This window comes from Canis lupus, chromosome 5 (genome assembly GCF_011100685.1).
Source record: "Canis lupus familiaris isolate Mischka breed German Shepherd chromosome 5, alternate assembly UU_Cfam_GSD_1.0, whole genome shotgun sequence".
Taxonomy (NCBI): domain Eukaryota; kingdom Metazoa; phylum Chordata; class Mammalia; order Carnivora; family Canidae; genus Canis; species Canis lupus.
In genome coordinates, this window is record NC_049226.1 from 13,759,688 (window position 1) to 13,778,916 (window position 19,229).

General features: G+C 48.6%; 1 protein-coding gene across 8 annotated transcripts in view; it reads right to left on the reverse strand.

The window, feature by feature from the left end:
• POU2F3 (POU class 2 homeobox 3) overlaps positions 1-19,229 on the reverse strand; it is a 75,183-nt gene that overhangs the window by 46,811 nt on the left and 9,143 nt on the right. For 2 of the 8 annotated variants that reach the window (XM_038535903.1, XM_038535900.1), the window contains exons 1-2: positions 9,102-9,177; positions 8,720-8,881 (exon numbers count right to left, since the gene is read on the reverse strand). The exons of 2 other annotated variants lie outside the window; for them this stretch is intronic. Coding sequence is in view for 2 of the 6 variants with exons in the window: in XM_038535896.1 (XP_038391824.1) it covers positions 8,720-8,778; positions 9,102-9,151 (109 nt within the window). In the remaining 4 variants the exon portion in view is untranslated. Of the gene's footprint in view, positions 1-6,297; positions 6,417-8,719; positions 8,882-9,101; positions 9,178-19,229 lie in introns of those variants that run through there. 4 more of the 8 variants (XM_038535902.1, XM_038535896.1, XM_038535901.1 and 1 more) reach the window with 4 other exon arrangements.

The following is a 19,229-nucleotide window of genomic DNA, read 5'->3' on the forward strand; positions in this document are numbered from 1 at the left end:
ATAGTAAACATCGGGTGGAATGAATAAATGTGTGCTTCATAGAGAAAAATATTTGGTACAGAAAAAAGTATAAAGTAGCAGAAAAATCACTCTGCTGAAGGGCAGCTGTAATTTACATGTTTGTATATGTTATGGTCTTTTTTTTAATGCTTGTTTTGCCTCATTGATATTCACCACTCTGTATAAATATTACCCTGCTTTTTCCAGTGAACATCATTAATATTTCCCCTATACTGTTAAGGGGCACCATAAATCTTTTTCCCCCTCCTCCTATGCTTGCAAACATCATTTTTAATGGTTCCCTAATATTCCATTCTGTGAACCATAATTTGCTTAAATATACACCTATTGTTAGGGGACTTGCTTCCAATGTTAGCTACGATAAGCATGAGTTTCCTTTTCCTATAACTTTTTATGGCAGGAGCCACCAAACAATCTTCCTTTGTGCTCCACAGCTGGCTGGCTCTGTAATAGCAAGGACGATGAATGGTTTACTAAATACCATATACTCAGAGCCTAGCACTGGGCTTAGCACGTAACAGGAGTTCAAAATATACTGGTTGAATGAAAGAATAAATGGACAAGTGAATGAATTCAGAACTTTCAATCAGAAAATTCTTCTGCTTTTCATTGGATCTTCAAAAACTTTGGAATAAAATCTCAGTTTCTTAGCACAACATACAATTCCCCATATGACTGTCCCTCAGGATCCCACCTCACTCCCTCCCAGGCACCCTGAGCTCATGGGCAAACACACCAACCCTGTCCCATTTCCACACTTCCTTGCACCACACTCTTTCACAGAGCGTTAGTCCTGGTCACTCTGGACTCCAGTAGCCCTTACTACTACCGCATGGCACATCGTGCGACTCCTTTTTTTCTCTCTCCTACTAGTCTGTGGGTTCCTTGAAAACGAGGACGTAACATCCTACTCAATGGCCACCATGGCTCCTAGAACAGCTCAGTGTCTCAAAAAATGCCTGGTAGAAGAAGGAATGGGGTCTAAGAGATCCTCTGGCCTTTTAACTTAAGCCCCCTTGCCCTGCTGTGTTCTAAATGAGGATGGGGAAGCATGCCCTTTCCTGTATGGTTGGGAGGGCACCTGCTCTAGCAACGGGGGCAGCAAGATGAGAGCAGAAGATGAAGAGGGGTAGGATCGTGAGAAAAGCATATGGGAAACACAGAGTGACCTCTGGATAGCAGCCTGATTTTGAGATCAATTAAGACGATATATATAAAATGTGCAAGGGGAGCTAAAGGTAGGAGGGACCCACAGACTGGACAGGTTTAAAGGTAAACTTGCTTTTATCTTTTTTTCTAATTGTGATGTACACAGAGATAGACTTAATGGTAAAATTGGTTTTATCTTTTTCTCTAATTGTGGTGTAACCGACATATAACATTGGTTTCAGGTGTACCACGATTCAACTTTTGTATGCATTGTGAGCCAACTGGTCACCACAGTAAGTCTAGCTAATATTCATCATCATACATAGTCACATAATTTTTTTCTTGTGATGAGAATTTTTAAGACCTCCTCTCTTAGCAACTTCCAAATATGCAATACAGTTTTATTAACTATAGTCACCACGTGGTTCGTTACTTCCCAAGATTTATTTCATAACTGGAAGTTTGATGCCCTTTATTCATTTCATCTCTCCCCACCCCCTACCTCTGGCAACCACCAATCTGTTCTCTATATCTATGTGCCTGGTTTTGGCAGGGGGTGGTTGTGTACTTGCTTTTTAGATTTCACATGTTAATTGAGATCCCTTGGTATTTGTCTTTCTCTGTCTGATTTCTTTCACTTAGCATAATGCCCTCAAGTTCTGTTCATGTTATCATAAATGGCAAGATTTCATTCTCTTTCAGGGCTAAATGATGTTCCATGTTGTTTGTGTCTGTGTGTGTGTGTACATATATATATACATACACCATATTTTCTTTACTTATTCATCCACCGGTGGATATGTAGGTTGTTTCCATGTCTTAGCTATTGTAAATAACACTGCATTGAACATAGGGCTGCAGATACCTTTTTGAGTTAGTGTCTTCATTTTCTTTGCCTAGATACCCAGAAGCAGTATTGCTAAATAATCTGATAGTTCTAGATTTTATTTTTTGAGGAGCTTTATCTTAAAAAAAAAAAAATCCTTCCATGACATGGTCAAGTCGGCCCAATAAGGAGTAATTTTAAAACTTGACAAAAGAGCAAATTCATTCATTCAACACACATTTATTTACTCAGCACACTCTAGGTACCAGGCACTGTTCTAGGCCCTGGGAATACAATACTGGAGAAGACAGCAGAAGCCCCTAAGGAAGATCATTCCAGACAGAAGTATCAAGACATAAGGCAAGAGCAGGCTTGCATGCTGAGGAATAGTAATGAGGCTAGTATGGCTGAAGAATAGGGTAAGCAGGGGTAAGATGACGTGAATCTGGCAGACAGGTCACAGTGAAGCTTCAACGTTCACCCAAGGACGATGGAAGTGACAGAGGGTTTGAGCAGAGGAGGAACACGATCTGACTTCAGGGTTTAAACCTGCAGGGATGAGCTTGTAGGTGGTTAGAGAGCAGGAGGGAAGACCACCAACTGAGAGGTATTGCAGTGACCCAGAAGAGAAAGGGCAGCAGAGTGGATGGGACAGTAACAGTGGTGGTGGCAAGAAAGGCCTGGATTTAGAACGCATTTGGGATAACTGACAGGACTGGCTGATGGATGGGAGGTGCTATGCAAGGGAGGAGAGGAATCAAGAATGACTTCTAGGCTTTGGCCCTTCTCGAAGGGATCATCAGTGGTGCCATTACCACCAATGGGGGTGACTTGGGGGAGGGCAGGCCAATGGTAGAATGTGGAAAGCTTTATTTTTGAATGTGTGAAGTTTGAGATGCCAATTAGATATCCCAGTAGAGATGGGGAAGTGAGTTTGGACTCAGGAGAGGTGTAAGGTCAGATGTATAACCTGGGGAGTTATCAGCTCATAGGTGGCATTTAAGCCATAGGACTCAGTGACGTTATGAAGAAACTGAGTCCAGATGAAGAAGAAAAAAGAGTCAAGGCTGGAATGAGGAGGAGGAGACAGCAAAGGAGACTGAGGAAGAGGGGGCACCTGAGTAGGAGGAAGACCAGGCAAGTGTGGTGTCTGGGAGGTAAGAGGAGATGTTTCCAGAAGAAGGTAATAATACAGTGAGAGAAAGAGCAGAGGGCCAGAACAGTTTGGCTTGGAGGAGGTCATTGGCTTTGTGAACAATTTTAAAAAGATCTCTGCTTTTGATTTCTGTAGGTGCCACTATCATGTTGTTTATGAGATCCACACAATGAAAAAGATGAACAAGCAAAATTCAGAGATTAATTTTAAAACTCACCAGCCAACAAAATTAACTTCTCTTGCCTAGAAGTTTTTTCATGGTCCTTCTCAAGAGGCCTCTTAGCATGAGGATTCACCTGCTGCTCTCGGAGTGTGATGAGGACAATTCTCCTTCTCATCAAATTCATTCTCACCTGCTTCAGTATCTGTACCTAAGCTTCCCTGAATCCCAGGCTGAGTGAGGTACCTGGGTTGGCCAGGACCTCTCAGGGAGACTGGTCCCATGACACTCCGACAGAGCAGAGAGTGCCATATAGCTCAGTGCCGGGTGCTTAGTAAGGGCTCAGCTCCCCAAAGCATTTTCTGTTCTGATTCTGACTCCACTGCTAAGGCTCTATTGATTGAGAGAGGACTGGTGAGCCATTCCCGGGACTCAACTTATTCATCTTTGACACAGTGAGGAAGGTGCTCCTCTTTCGTGAAGAAAGCAGGGGATGCAATTATCACATTATGTGAAACAGTGACCCACGATCATTATTTTCTACCCCTTTGCAGTGCTCTGTGGAGGAGCAGCAGGGCTTACTGGAAACAGTCCTGGATCGGAAGTGAGCGAATAGAGGGTCAAGCCTTGGCTTCATCACTCCCAAGCTGTGTGAGTTTTGCCAAGGCAGGTAGCTCCAGAGCCTCACACTCTTCAATGGCAAAATAAGGTCATAACTCCCATTCCACCCACTTTCCAGGAATATAGTAAAGCTCAAATGAGAGAAAGCTGGTGACCATGCTTGTGAGCTAGGAGACACTACTCAGTTGTAGAGCTGGGCTCCAGACATCCCGGGCCACCCCTCTACCCAGGTTGAGCCTGGTTGTATGTTAGGGACTTTGCGCATGCTGTGCCCTTCTCTCTCTAGAAAATACACACTCATCCTCTAAGATCAAACTCAAATGTCACCTCCTCCATGAAATTCACCCAAAGCAAAATAAGGGATTTTCTCTGCATCGCCACACCTATTATTTTTATTTATCTCTATTGCACATATCACATTTTTTAGACCCAGTGGTTCATGTGTCTGTTTCTCTCATAAAATCGTGAGCTCTTAGCAGCCAGCATTGTTATATCTTGTTCATCTTTGTACATCAAGTGACTTAAGTTGTCCAATACACACTAGGTGCTGAATGACCACGTGCTTGATCCAAATTACTAAGAAACTGCTCCAAAAATAAATCTTTGATTCTGACCTGAGAAAGTCATGTGCCACCAACTGCAGAAACTTGAACATATCTTATTTCCAAGCCCTGGCTCCCTCTCTGAAAGGTGGCAGCCGCTTGCAGAAAAAAATAAAGCAGGCAGATACATAGTAGAAAGAGTCAGAAAGATACTGAAGTCCAAACTGAGAGGGGAAGCACCTTGCAGAGGATACACAGCCTCAGAGAACTTGAATCAAGACCAAAGCTTGATTTCTCAACTCCTGTACTCATACAGTTTTTCCAATAAAGGCACTGCATGGGACGCCTGGCTGGCTCAGTTGGTAGAGCATGTGACTCTTGATCTTGGGGTTGTAAGATCCAGCCCCACGATGGGCATAGAGCTCATATTAAAAAAAGAAAAAAGGGCACTGCATCCAGTGGCTGACACAGAGAAACCAAGGATTCAACTTTGATCAACAGCTTAGGTAAATCAACAGGCTAGATGCTGCTCGAATTTGGAAGCGATTCAAAACAGAGAGGGAGATTAATATAGAAAACTAGAGAATAGAATCAGGATTAGAAAATATTTTGGCATGTTCTAATAGAAGCCAAAACCAACAAGGTAAAACATAACAGGAATAAATATAAAGCCCTGCACTTAGGTTAAACTAAATCAACTGTATATGGAAACGATAGGGGAGGCTGAACTGTACCCTTAGAAATGATTAAGATGGTAAATTTTGTTTAAATTCCATGTTTTTTGATTTTTATGTTATGTGGTTTTTTTTTTTTACCTCAACAAAAATGAAACAGAAAGAAGTAAAGATTCCCCAATTAGGGAATTCTGTTTTAACAAATACGCTAGCCCAGAAATCGGCTTTTCTACTTTATGTTGAGTAGTCCACTAAAGTAGTCAAACTGCACAAAGTGATACCCAACCAGAAGACTATCTGCTACATATGACCCACCAGTCCTACTTCTGGGTAGAGTTCCAAAAGAAAAGAAAACAAGCTATGAAGGAGATATCTGCACCTCAGGTTCACTGGAGCTTTATTCATAATAGCCAAGCTATGGACCCAACCTAAAGTGTGAGATCAACCTAAAGTGATCAATGGATCAATAGATAAGGAAGATGTTATTTATTTAAACACACACATACATACTAGAATATTATTCAGCCACAAGAAAAAAGGAAACCCTGCCATTTGTGACAACACAGAGGGACTTGTGGTAGGCTAAGTGAAATAAGACAGAAAAATACAAAATGGTATCACTTACATGTGGAATCTCAAAAAATTAAAAAAGAAATAAAAAGTCAAACTCCGAGAAACAGAGCATGAGAGAGTAGAAGAGTGGTTGCCAGAAGCTGAAGGGGTTAGGGGAAAGGGAAAGGTTGGTAAAAGGGTACAAACTTTCAGCTATAAGATGAACAAAGTCTGAGGATATATAGAGCGTGGTGAGTATAGTTGATAGCACTATATATATATATTTTTTTTAAATTGAAATTTGCTAAGAGGAAAACTAAAAGGTTCTCTCACATACAAAAAAAGTTAAACATGGAAAATGATGGATGTAATAATCAACCAGATGGAAGGGACCATTTCCCAGTATATGCACATATCAAACCACTATGATGGACACTATAAATACCTTACAATTTTATCTACCACTTGCACCCCAGTAAAGCTGGAAAAAAAAAAAAAAAAAGACTACATGCTACAATAGGAAGCCTCATAAAAAGCTTTTTCAACAATACCAATAACAAACTTCAGGCTAGAATAGAAATAATCATAGCTGGTACCTAGAGTGACTAAAATTCAAGCGTGCATAGTGTCAGGTACTTGGCCACTGAAATGTCCGTACTCTGTATTTTACATTTTGAGAGAAGCTGAGACTCCTAGGAGGTCAAATATGCCTCCCCTGCCAAAAAAGAAAAACAAAAATGAAAACGTAATTCTCCTTTCTGTTTGTTGGCAGACATTATTTGGAAATAAACACATCGCAGTTCCTTGTGAGGAGGGGAAGCTGGGGGAGGCTGGCGTCAGAGTATCCCACGTGGAAAAGAAATGACAAAAAAAGGAGATTTTGAGCTGGCCAAAGCTCAACATGAGCCCAAAGCGTGCTACACATGTGTGGGGTAGCTGCTTAAAAAGCCAAGGCAGTCCCGTGCATTACCAGACACACAGATCAGGGCAGCTCCCTGAGTGAGAGCATCATGCCCAGCACAGGGCATCATTTTGAAAAAGGGACCCTGATGAATTGGGCGGTGGAGCATGAAGACCAAGGGGGTAAAAGGCCCAGTCGTCACACCAGATGAGGAAAGGATGTTTGACCTAAAGAAGAGACACTTGCCCTTATATAAAACCTTCTGCGTGGCATTGCCACGAGAATTAAATGAGAAATTCGTTTTAAGTGTAATAATGATATTGTAGTTAAGAAGGAAGATGTCCTTCTGTTTTGCAGATGCATCCTTGCCAATATTTAGGATGGAAATGTTCTAATGTCTACAATGTATAATAAAATATTCCAGCAGCCAGAAGGGCAGAAATTTGATGGTTGCTGAGTAGGGAATGAGTATATGGGGGCTCTTTGTATTCATCTCTATGGTCATGTGTGTTTGAAAATGTCTACGAGGAAAAGTTGCAAAGGGGAGGGAAAAAAAAGGATTTCAGAAACAAATGGATGAAGCAAATATGGCAAGATGTTAACAGTTATTAAATCCAGGTGACGGGTATGTGGCTGTTCATTAACCGTTTTCTATCTTTTCCATACGTTTGAGGCTTCTCAAAAAAAAAAAATTAAAACGATTCAATGAGGGAACATTGGAAAGCACTTGGCACAATGCCTGGTGCATAGTAAGTGCTTAAATAAATATCAGTGGACTTTTCCTTCCTCTCCAAATGTTGGCATGGAAGTGAACCAGGCTTAGCCTGCAGCAGCAAGGAGCAGAGCAGGGCCACTGGCGAAGCTGCTGGAAAGCAGGCCTCATCTCAGTAGGAGGAAGAATTTTATGAGAAGTGGGTTTGTTTGGCAGTGGAACTCCATAGTTTCACATCGACAGAGCTCCCCATTGCTAGGAATATTCAGGCAGGGGCGGCTCGTTTCAGGGATGTTACAGAAGAGGTTTCTGCATCGAGGGACAATTTGGTGGCATCAAGAGGGGGATTGCAGGGAACCCAAAATTGCTGCCATCTCTGAAGTCTTTCCACCCGATGCAGCTGATCGAAATGCACCACGGCTTTTTCTCCCCCACTCCCAGAAACTGGTCCCTGTCTGTGGCCGAGGCAGAGTGAGGCACACGAAGGACCAAAGAGCTCTTCTCACCACTTCCCTCTGTCCTGTTTGTTCTGCACACAAACCAAAGATAAGGACACAGAAGGGAGGGGGGAGGGCAGAGAGGGCTCCAGGAGGAAGTCCTGGACCCCCCTGGACCTCCACGTGGGGGTCTTAGGGGCCAGTGGGTGAGATCTACATCAAGCCAGAAGGGCCACCCGCCGGGGTCTCTCTGGGCTTCTTTGGGTTCTCGTGGCCTCCTGGCAATCTCTAGGCCCTGAGGCTTCAAGAAAGGAGGAGGAGAAGCAAACAGCTTGAAACCCTGGCTCATGGGCCTGGGAGAGAGACCTCAGGAGATCATCAGGGCAAGTTCCCTGCCTTCGGGAAGATGAAGCATTATTACTCACCCCATTTTACAGGTGAGGAGACTGAGTCCCAGCTGGGTTAAGCGATCAGGACCCCGGGCGGACGCCAGGCAGGAGGAACCCTACCAGCCCTGTGCTTTCCCACCTGGGAGCAGCAGAGCCTGCTGATTTGCATAGCTTTGGCAGCACTGGGATGTGAGTTTGCCTGGGGAGCAATTCTCTGGGTGAGGGAGGTGGAAGCACAAGAATGGAGAACCGTCCAAGCAGGATTTTTCACTTCTGCCCAGTAAACAATGCAGAGTGCTCGGCAGTGGGGCCGAACCTCTCCCAGCTCCGGACTGCTTCTCTTCTCACCAGCTCCACACCCAGTATAGCCCAGTAAGGCTTCCAGGGCCACTTTATGGCCACTTGGCAGCTGGCTAGCACTTCCTAGGAGAGCAGTGATTAAGGCCACCAGGCCCTTGGCAATGCTCCTGGGCAGCCGGCCACCAGAGCAGACCAGGAGACTTCCCGGCATGGCCATTTAAACCAGTCAAAGCGGTTTTTTGTTTTTTTTTTCCAGGACCCCACAGACACCAGGCCTACCTTTTTTGTTACTTGAGATTCCTCCAAGGAACTGGCAGTGTTGCCTAATGGTCAGAGTTCTGTACAGAGAACACACGGGAAACTGAGCTCGAGGGTTACTTCAAAGGCTGTTTTACGCTGGACTTGGGGCAAGTGGCTTAATCTCCGCAGCCTTCAACTTCCCTTAAATATTAAAACAAAAAAGTTTCTGTCTGCATTCCTGCCACCTCCTTCATGGGGGCAAGGGGATGCCCAGGAGGACCCCCACGGACGACCCCTGAATACCCCTGAAGAATGGGATACAGGACCTGGGCTGGACAGGAGAAAGAGCCCAGCTTAGGGGTTAGGGGAGACTGACCCCCAGGGCTCCTCTAGCTAGGTGGCCTCAGTCAAGTCACCTTACCTCTGTAGGTGTAGACAGCAAATACAGACGTGGCCATGGGTGCGAGCCATGCCCAGGGTGGTGTCACTAATGGATCACTGCACCCTCCGCCTTGTCCTAACATCCCTGCTTGTGACCACCACGGATGGTCACAATGAGCTGTCCTGAAGAAACCCACTGGCCACCCCAGGATAGGGTCATCTCTCGGGTCCCCTTGACCTCTGACCATCTGTGAGATGGGAATTCTCATGATTTAAAGCTTCTCCCTCTCTACCCCAAGGAAGCCCGGCACAGCAAACATCCTTAGGGATTCCTTGTGGCACGGCCTGTGCGAGCCACCTGTTGCCTTTTCTCCACGTACATGCTTGTGAGATTGAATCCTGAAGCCTTGCTCTACTGTCCCTTCCCACAGATCAAGAGCCTGGGGCTGAGCCCCGGTGGACACCAGCGGCTCCCCTGCACCCCGTGGCTGGAAGAGAAGCCCACATCCTTCCAGCTCCATCTGTCCTGTTGCTCTTTGATAAATGAAACGCTCCTCACACGGTCTTCTAATTGTTTAGGCCATATAATCCCTATTGCTTCTCAGCCTGAGCTGGAGATGGGGCTCCCTGGGGCTCCCCTGCAGTGACCCCTCATCTCCTGGGGGCCCAAAGTGGGCAGCTTTGGCACTCTGAGGCTACGCTGAAGGAGCCCCTGGGCAGATGCGCCAAGTTCCAGAACAACAGACCAGGAGCTCAGGCCCCTGTGGCAAGGACTGCTGCCAGAAGAGCCAGGTCCCCACCAAAGTCTCAACTCAGTTTCCTGAGCCTGGGAACCAAGAAAAGTCTAACTCCAAGGGGAGAACTCTGTGGGGAAGCCAGGGTTCTGGTTGCCCTAACAGGCACATCTCAGAGAAGCCCCTCGCCTGCTATTTTTCTACCAGTTTTCCATGCTCAAGAGGACCCAGAGACTTCTAATGCTATCCCTGCCATTTATAGGTAAGGAAACTGAGTCCCCGAGAGGACAAATGATGAGCTGAAGTTAATACAGGCAATAAACGGCACTGCAGGAGCTAATCCCCAGAGCTCCGCTGCCCAGACTTGACTCTGCACAACACCTGTGGGTGTTCTTTAAAGGCGGACTCCAGACCAGCACCGCTCTGCCCTTGGCCCAGCCTCAGGAGGGAAGAGGTTCAAAGAGGTTTAAGGTCAGTGGGAGACCAGGAGGCTCTATCCTCGCCCTTTTCCCGGAGGAGAGTGAAGTGGGGTGAGAAGCGATGGGCCACGCGGCTGGGCTCTGGCTCTCCTGTGGGCACGCAGGGGTCCGCGTGCGGCTCGCAGGGCGCGGGTAGGAGGAGGAAAGCTTGGACGGGAGATGCCATCTCACGCTCGTGGAACAGCTCACACTTCCAAAAGCTCCCACACATGGACTCTCATCTCATTGCTTCCTCACGACTTGTTCTACAGACAAGGAAACTGAGGCTGGGTCCCAGCACCAGTGACGGAGAGCGGGGTGGGAGAAGGAGCTTGGACCTCATAGCTCTGGCTCTAGGGCCAGTGGCCTCGCCAACACGCATTGGTCACGGTGACACGCACTGGTTTCTTCCTCTGCTGTGCACTTCGTCCCTAGCTCCTCCGCGATCCCCACCTGCCTGGGAGGTCTAAGGGCCAGAATTATAGGACTCCTGTTTTACAGGTGACTAGAGGCTCAGAGGGTGAGGCCTGTGATAGGACACACAGCTGACTGCTGAGCCCAGATCCCCCCGGCACCGTTCTCTCTTCTTTTACCCTTTTCTTTTTCTTTTTCTTTTTTCTTTTTTTTAAGATTTTATTTATTTATTCATGAGAGACACAGAGAAAGAGGCAGAGACACAGGCAGAGGGAGAAGCAGGCTCCCTGCGGGGAGCCTGATGTGGGACTCGATCCCAGGACCCCGGGGTCATGGCCTGAGCCAAAGGCAGCCGCTCAACCTCTGAGCCGCCCAGGCGCCCCTCTCCTCTTTCACTCTTAGAGTATAAAGTCCTCCTCCCTCCTGGGGCTGGAGGAGCTGCTATCTCTGAGACAAGGGTGGCGGGGAGAGGGGAGAGGCTTAATCCAAGGAAGCAAAAACAAAGGACAGAGGATAGTGCCCCTACTGCCTCTGGGGTGGAGAAAGTGTTCCTCAAAAAACCTCCCGTCTCACATCCCCACTATGACCTTGGGAAAGTCATTCCCCTTCTCTGACCCTAGTCTCTCCCCCACCATAAAACGGGAGAATAGGACTAGATCAGAGAATTTTCAAACATTTTGGCAGCAGAACACTGTTTTCAAATAATAAGGAATAATTAGTAGCTGACATTTATTGAGCATTTACTACGCACCAAGCTCTGTAGTAAACATTTTATACACAAGCAGCATTTAATCCTCACCACCACCCTATGAGTAGGTGCTCCTATTATCCCCATTTCACAGGTGAGGAAAGGAGGCTCAGAGGGGTTCATCGGTCTGCCCAAGGTTCCTGATTTAACAGATCACTGAGCAGAAACCCAAACCCACGTCCGTCCACCAGGTAAAGCTGTCCATACCACATCACGCTATCCCCAAAGAAGGCCTCCTATGCAGTTGCTGTAGAAACTTGCAGGAAGTAAATAAAGGACCTTTGGATTTTTCCAGAACTATCAACATCAACTCATCTCACTGAACCTGGCCTGTCCTTTAGCACTGGGTCCTGAGAGGAGGGGGTCCCTCTATCAGCTCCTTCCCCTTCTTCCCGCCATTTCTCTGTTTCCTGAGAAGTAAAGACAGGCTGGAGTCAGGATCAAAACAAGGAGCCCTCTAGCCAGGCATGCTGTCAGTTGGGGTGACCACTTAGCTTTGGGGGCTGCCCCTGGGGCCCTTCCCTGAAGCATGCTTCCCATTCCCAAAGACCAGCGGCTACAAGAGCGTGTTGGCCAAAGTGAATGAATTCACTGGCAGGTCTACTCAGGACACAGTCCATATTCCTAATCAAGGCTTCCCGGATTGGCTGTTGAATCCCTGACCCGCTTGCATGGACACTTGATGGCTTCTGATCCTAATACTAGCAAACAGCATTACTCCATGGCAGGCACTGAGGTAAGCGTGTTTAACCTCATGAGATAGGTACAATTATTACCCTCATTTTACAGACCAGGGAACTGAGCAGGGAACCATTAAGAAACTAGCCCAAGGTCATAAAACTGGTAAGCTGAGAAGCTGGGGTTCACACGCAGGCAGTACTCTTCGTGGCTGCACTTCGGTGAGCGGGGGGCCGGGGTGCAGGGGCTCACATCAGCATCTTACAAACAATAACCGGTGTGTGCGAAGGATCAGAGTGCTCTCACATCACGGCATCTTAGAGCTAGCAGTGATCTTAGAGACCGTCAAGTTCACACCTGCCGTCCAACGCGCCAACTCGGGCCCAAGGATGAGAAGTGATTGCCTAAGAGACAGGCTGGTGGTAGAGGCTGGTCTGCCCTCGCATCTTCTCAGCCAAACAAGAAAGTAGAGATTGTGTTTCCAATGTCACGGATAGAAAAACTGAGGCGACTCATCTGTGGTCACCGAAGGGAGGAAAGGAGGAAGGAAGGAAGGAAGGAAGGGAGGGAGGGAGGGAGGGAGGGAGGCCTGAGGCTGGAACTAGAACACACTCGAGGATGGCTCTGAGCGCCAGCGTCCTCAGGCCATGCAGGGGTAAACTGAGTCCAGAGGCAGGAGGGGGACCTAGCTGGTTCTCCCGGGAGGCAAAGGCCACCAGCACCCAGCCCAGCCTGACCACCATCAGCTCTCCCTGGCCTGTGGAGGCGGGGAGGGAGGGAGTCAACCGGGTGCCGCCTCCCTTTGATAACTTTGAGCCCGGGGCAGACATGTGCCAGCCGGCTTCACCCCCTTTTGTCCGAGCTTCCCTCCTCAAGAAAACCTTAATCATCCTCATTTGAATTTCAAATGACCTCTCCCCTCTCCCCCCTCCCCGCCCCAACAGGCTTTGAGGCAGGGATATGGAAATTCACCCTGCAGTATGGAAATCATCGCCCTATGCAAATCGGGCGCCAAGACCCCATCGTCATAGCAACCACTGGGTTTCCTCTCCTTTCGGCACCTCTCTGGGCTCTCTGACTTAGATTTTTTTGTTCCTCTCCCAGCCCGAGCAGGTAGGGGGGTGGGGTGGGCGAGCCCCCTGCCAGGGGGCCTCACCGCGGCCCAGAGCAGGCAGGCGGGGCACCCCTAGCCAAGGTGCCCTGCGGGGTCCAGACCTGCCAGCCCACCTGCCGGCTTGTCTCCAGCAAATCTGGACCAAGCCTACCCAAGCCAGGCTGACCACTGTCTTTTGTTTTTTGTTTTTTTGTTTTCCCTGGCCTGGGCCAATCCAAGGATGGGCTAGGTGGTGGTGGTGGTGGGGAAGTTCCGGAGTCTGGAGGACACAGAAAGGCCCCCAAAGGAGGTGGCGGAGCGGGGAGATCTAGGGGGCTTCCACCGTACGAGGTAGGAGATGAAAAGCCCAGCATGGAACCTGTATGTAAAATGCCATGCAAATTAACACCTATTATTTTTTGAGTCAACAGCACTGGTGCTTTTTGGGAGATGCCAGGAGCTCAGTTTCCCATGCTCCTGGCTTGGCACAAAGGCCTGGTCTCCCAGGGCCCTCCTGCTACCCCAGAAGTGCCCCCTCCCCAATGAGCACCAGCTCACGGAGGCGGCAGGAGGGGACAGAAATGTCACTGACTGAGGTCCCTAGAAGTGAAATGAGGGCTCTGCTCATTCTCTGCCCTGCCCAGCCAGACCCCTGGACTCCAGGGAGGGTGGACCGGCCCTAGCTGGGATGACCTCATGCCATTTCCCTTTTAAGGACACTTAGCTCTGCTCCCCCTCCTTCTCCTCCCAAAGCCGCCTCTCCCTCTCAGCCATTCTTCCTAAGGATGGGTGATCCCAGGCAAAGCCCTTCCCAGGGGAGGTGGTTTCAATACAGGGGACACCCTAGCAAATGCTGGCCTGAGATGCTGCTGGTCCTCCCAGGCGCCCCCCAGTGGGTTCACACCCCCCAAGGATCCCCCGCCTGCCTTTGAGAAGCAGCCTCTGCCAGAAGGGAAGACTGCCAGGGGGTGCAACCCATGGACAGGAGGGCTTGGAGGTGGAGATGCTGGGAGTGCAAGTGCGTCAGTGGGTCTGTCTGTGTGCTGGGGGCGGGGGCGGGAGGGGTCAGGGTGGGGCCGCATCTCAGTTGCCTGGACTTGGGCTGCTCTTCAAGCCCCTAAAACGCAACCTAATTTGGTAGCTCATTTCTCTTTAAATTCTTTTTCCACTTGGTCAGCACTTTTCCACACCAGGTGTTCTTTGCCCTAATTGTTTCTTGAGGAAGAGGGTAGACCCAAGAGAGCAAAAGCGTTTACTCACACCTGGGAGGGTGGGGGTGGGCTGTAAATCTCGGATCCTTTAATGAAGGGCTGAGGCCCAGGAACAGGCAGTGGTCTGAGTCCCCCACTGTGTGTGTGGAGGGGGGAGTGGGGAGGGGCATGTACCCCTGCCAGCAGAGGACAGCCCGGGACCTACCTCTCCTGCTGGATCTCTCCAGCATCACACCCAAGATACCCACAGTGTGAGGGGAGGAATGCGAAGATCATAAGATATACCCAAGGTCAGATGTATCCATCGCCCATGGCCTGCCAAAGGACAGCAGTGTTCTGACACACGGTGTGAACTCCTCTAAGGCAGGGCACCCCAAAGTATGCTCCAACAGTCAGGGCTGCCCTGCGAACTGTTTGCTAAAGTCTGAGACCGGATCATACAAACACAGAGAATTTAGAAATGTTCATAGTGCCCCAAGCATGTGATGAGTGGGATCTCCCCGTGGACGGCAGGTGTAGACTAGCCTGGGCCCTGTGGAGCATGTGTGGTGGGTACGATCTGCAGTCCTGCGTGGTTAGGACTGCGTGCTGGTCTGTGACAGACTGGAAGGGAAACAACTGGTCCCGCACCCCAGATTATTTGAGAGGGAGCACCCTAAGCGATGCCCACCGATGAGACCATGCGGACAGTAAAAGACAGCACATGGATGCCCCACACTGGGCTCCCTCTCTCGGTCCCCTTTCAGGCTGAAGAGAAAGGAGGTCCATGTTCTTCTTGGGGGGGGGCCTCAAAGATGGAGGCAAGTGTGGTGGGGAGTCACTTCCTTCAAGAGACCTACAAAAATTAGAAGGGCCAGTGCCAGGCAGGACTGGCCTGGTCACCCATGGCTCATCTAGTTAGCACGATCCTGCCCTGTTTGCCCCTGGGGCCTGGGTTTGGGAATCAGGGATGAGCAAGAGTCTGTGAGTGGTGAGTGAGGCTGGTACGGGTGAGAGCAGTTGCTGTAGCTGTTTTGTTTGCTAGGGTGCTCTGATTGCTAGAGGCAGACAGGCAATTCCTGGCACCATAGGCAGCTCTCCCGAGGTTTCCGGCACACAGAGCCATGGGATGAAGCCTGGGTAGTGCATTAGTACCTTCTAATCTCCCTGTCACAAAAATGGGAAACACTCTGGGTTAGAAGACCATAATAAGAGGTAACAGGCTGAGGCTGCAGCATGGGGGTCTCAGGCAAGAAATGAGAAAAGACGTCTAGGCACTGGGGAGTGTAGCTTACAAGAATAGGTGCCCAAAAGAAATTGTGGGGTTAGCTTTTCTTAAGGGAAACATCCCTAAGACCAGGAGGTTCCTTCATTTTCCGGGGATCGTTTTGAAATGTCTCCAAAGGAAGAGAGTCATGGACAAGAATCCTGACATTAAAAAAAATAATAAGAAGAAGAATCCCAACTTCCCCAAGAATTCATATCAGTGCCCCCTGAACACTTGGAAGGGCTGTGGCTTCCTTTCTCTCTTCAGGAGAAGTAAGGGGCAGAGCAGGTAACTTGGAGGTGCAGGACAGAGTCACCCGGTGCAAATCCTAGAGACCACCAGTCCAGTCCCTTCCTTTCGCTCTTCTAGAACCCTCTTCCCCCTATCACAATGAGGAGACCCAAGTCTAGGGCACAAGTAGACTTGTCCCACATCGCTCAGTGACAGAGCTTTGTCTTGTCTCCTGAATGTTTCTGATAATTATCCACCTAATGATGGATTGTATTTGTACAGTGGTGCACACTTTGTGAAGCACGTTCATACCCACTCTGTCATTTAATCATGAAAAGGGTGGGCGTGTGTGTGCACGTGTACCTCATTTAAAAAGGGCTAGCAATGGGAGACTCTTCTTCACCCCCTGCCTGCCAAGTACTTCCTAGATGTCTGCCGTCCTCTCTGTCATTGAAAGAATAGTTTTATTCCATAAATATTTGGTCTGAAAGCCATACACATCTCTCAAAGGCTTCTGCCTATTTCTGCCTAGAACCTCACTTCTTGGTTGTGATGAGACATAATTTCTTTATCCTCAGCTTCAGGAGGATGGAAACCTCAGGACTCAGTAGGGTGGAGATGGTGAGCAAGGAGTTGGTTGAGAAGGACTTCCTAGTCTTGGGTCAGTTACTCATTGTTCCTGTGGGACCTTATGAGAGTCACTAGCCTCTCTGCGTTCCTCTGCATGATCACATCATTCCTTCCCAAAACCATATTGGAAGTTCTCGGGGGAAAGTACAAAAGGATCCCCAAACAGCTAAGATGCCTTGGCGGTCTTTCTGGAAGGGGGGGGCAGATGTTAAGTCATTCCACCTCACAGACAGGACAACTGATGGTGGAGAAGGGCGGCAAGAATGGACAACTGACAAAGCTCAGTCCCTCCTCCATCTCTAGCTCTCTGTCCTCCCCTGGCTCCCCCCACAGAATTCTTTCTTCCCACATCTCTGAGCAGGGTAAGGGTGCCAAGGAATTTGCTCCACTACCATCTGGGTTCACAACCCCACCCCAGTGCCCCGTCAAAGGGTTGGGTGGTGGTGGAAGGAAAGACTGGGGCATCGGTAAGGCTGGCCCAGGATAAGAGAAGGGAAGGAGAAAATCCTCTCCCTAGATTTTCACCTTCCTCGGTTCACTAGAGTTCCCACTCTTCCCCAGCAAGCATGTTTCAGCTCCAGACAGGACTTCTGCCTCTTGGATTATACCAACCCACCTTTCAGGGGCTTGGCTTCCCCCCAGTCCCTTTGGCCAATGTCACCCTCTATAATCTTGGCATCCCTCCTGATGCCTGTTTCCTGTGTCTTCTGTCCCTGGTTCCTGTGTTGGTCCTCAGTCTTCCCACCACCATCTTTGGGTAGAAAGTCACTGGAAAAACCTATGTTTAATTCTGTCATTTGCTAGGCATGGGAATTTTGGGAAAAGCAGCCTCAAATCCCTCATCTTCAAAGTGGAATGATGACATCTACCGCACAGAATTGTTGGAAAGGCCAAATGCACTAGGTGTTTGAGTGTGCTCTTTTAGACACGAGTTGGCACCATCATCCCTTCTGCCATGAATTCCTGTGAGAGAAGCAAAGCCCCTTGAGGACAGGGGCTGTTTCTTCATCTTTCTGAGCCTAGGGTTTGACACAAACATGCTCCGCAGATGTTGTGTATGGGACTACCAGCTAGGTCAGGGAGGAGGATTGGGGGTAAATGGAGCAAAGAGGCTAGAGATGTCCAAGAGGAGGGTGTGGAGAGGGCAACTGGAAAGAAGGGACTAGGGAGGGCTCAGCTCTGAGGAAGCCTTTATGCAAATGCAGGAAGTGGCAAGTGATGACAGAGAATTTGGAAAAGCAATACATGTACCCTGTTTGCAAGATTCAGCTCCTAGAGATCATCCAGCCCAAATCCTTCCTTTATGGGAGGAACAGAAAGGTCCCAGTGGGGAGCGACTTGCCCCCTAATCTGCAGGGAGTTAATGGCAGAGCCAAGATAAGAATCTAATGGACTCAGGCCCGAGTTTGATTCCTGGTTAAAAGCTGTACAATCCTGGGCAAGCCCATGTCTCATTCTTTAGCCACCATTTCTTCATCGATAAAAATGGGGGTGGTAAGAATGGAACGAGATGATGCACGTGAACTCCGAGGCACACGTGCACGTGCCCAGGTATGGGGAAGAGGCTCTGTGAATGTGGCTGGACTTTCTCTCCCCCCTCCGCCTCCGCCACGTCCAGCATATTTGTCCACCCCTGTGTTTGAGGCTACTCTGCGACTAGTGTGGTCAAAAGTCATAGGGTTAGCAGTATGGGTGCTTGGGGGTGGTCAGTTACAGACCCGGGGGCTTTTGAAATGTGGGCAAGCCTGTATACTCTTATGAACCACTCAACTGAGAATAGGAAAAAAGGTGCTGTCAGCTTCAAGAATAGAGGAAAAATAACAACCAGGGAAATAAAAGAAAGGATAGGAAAGCTGATGATTCAGAAATCTAGAAACTTGGATCCAGTCCTCTGGGGGTGGGGAGGAGGGCTGGGAAGAGGACTGGACAGGGGATTGGGAGATTTTCTGGTCTCTTGTGTTGCCACAAAGGCAGTCTGAGGTTATGGGCAGTTAGTTTATCTTTGTCCATGCCTTGGCTCCCTATAAGCAGGAGGAAAGTGAAGAATGAAAGAGCTGCCTGCCAGGTCTCTGCCAGCTAGGAGGTCTGTGTCTGGACCTGAGAATGCTCTCCTCTGCAGTCCTAGCCTGTGTGGATGGGGAAATAACTTCTCTTTCCCACTCCCAACCCTTGTGCCCTTTGGGGATTTCACACAATACAGAAGGTGCTCTCAGGGAGCTGGGGGTTTCTAGGTCACCTTTGTTTGTAGTTCCTTTAAAACTCAGAGACAAACCACCCCCTAATTCATGCACTGCTTGGAAGGGGGAATCTGCCTTTTAAAAATCCAAAGGAAGCCATTTAACCAAGTTGGTAACCATTGTGACTCATAATAAGCTTTTCTCTGTAAAAAAAAATGAGTCACAATGACTTTCCAGGAAGTTTGGTTACTTTAATTAGCTACCTCTTTTTTCTTGCCCTTAAAAACATACAGTAATTTGATGATCACCTAAGTATGGATGCTACCGGCCACGGCGCTGAGTCCCTAGAAGGGAAGAATCTAGGGGTGGAGAACTTGCAGACAGCACAGACTTCGTGGTCTCCTTGGAGCTGAAGAAGACCCACACAGAATCCTTTCTTGAATGTGCAATGAGAACAACCAGCCTCCGGGGCTGACCCACTTGGCCTGAGTGACAGGGAGAAGGACATCCCAGCTACCTGGCACCCCAAAGTGCTTAGCAGTGATGCT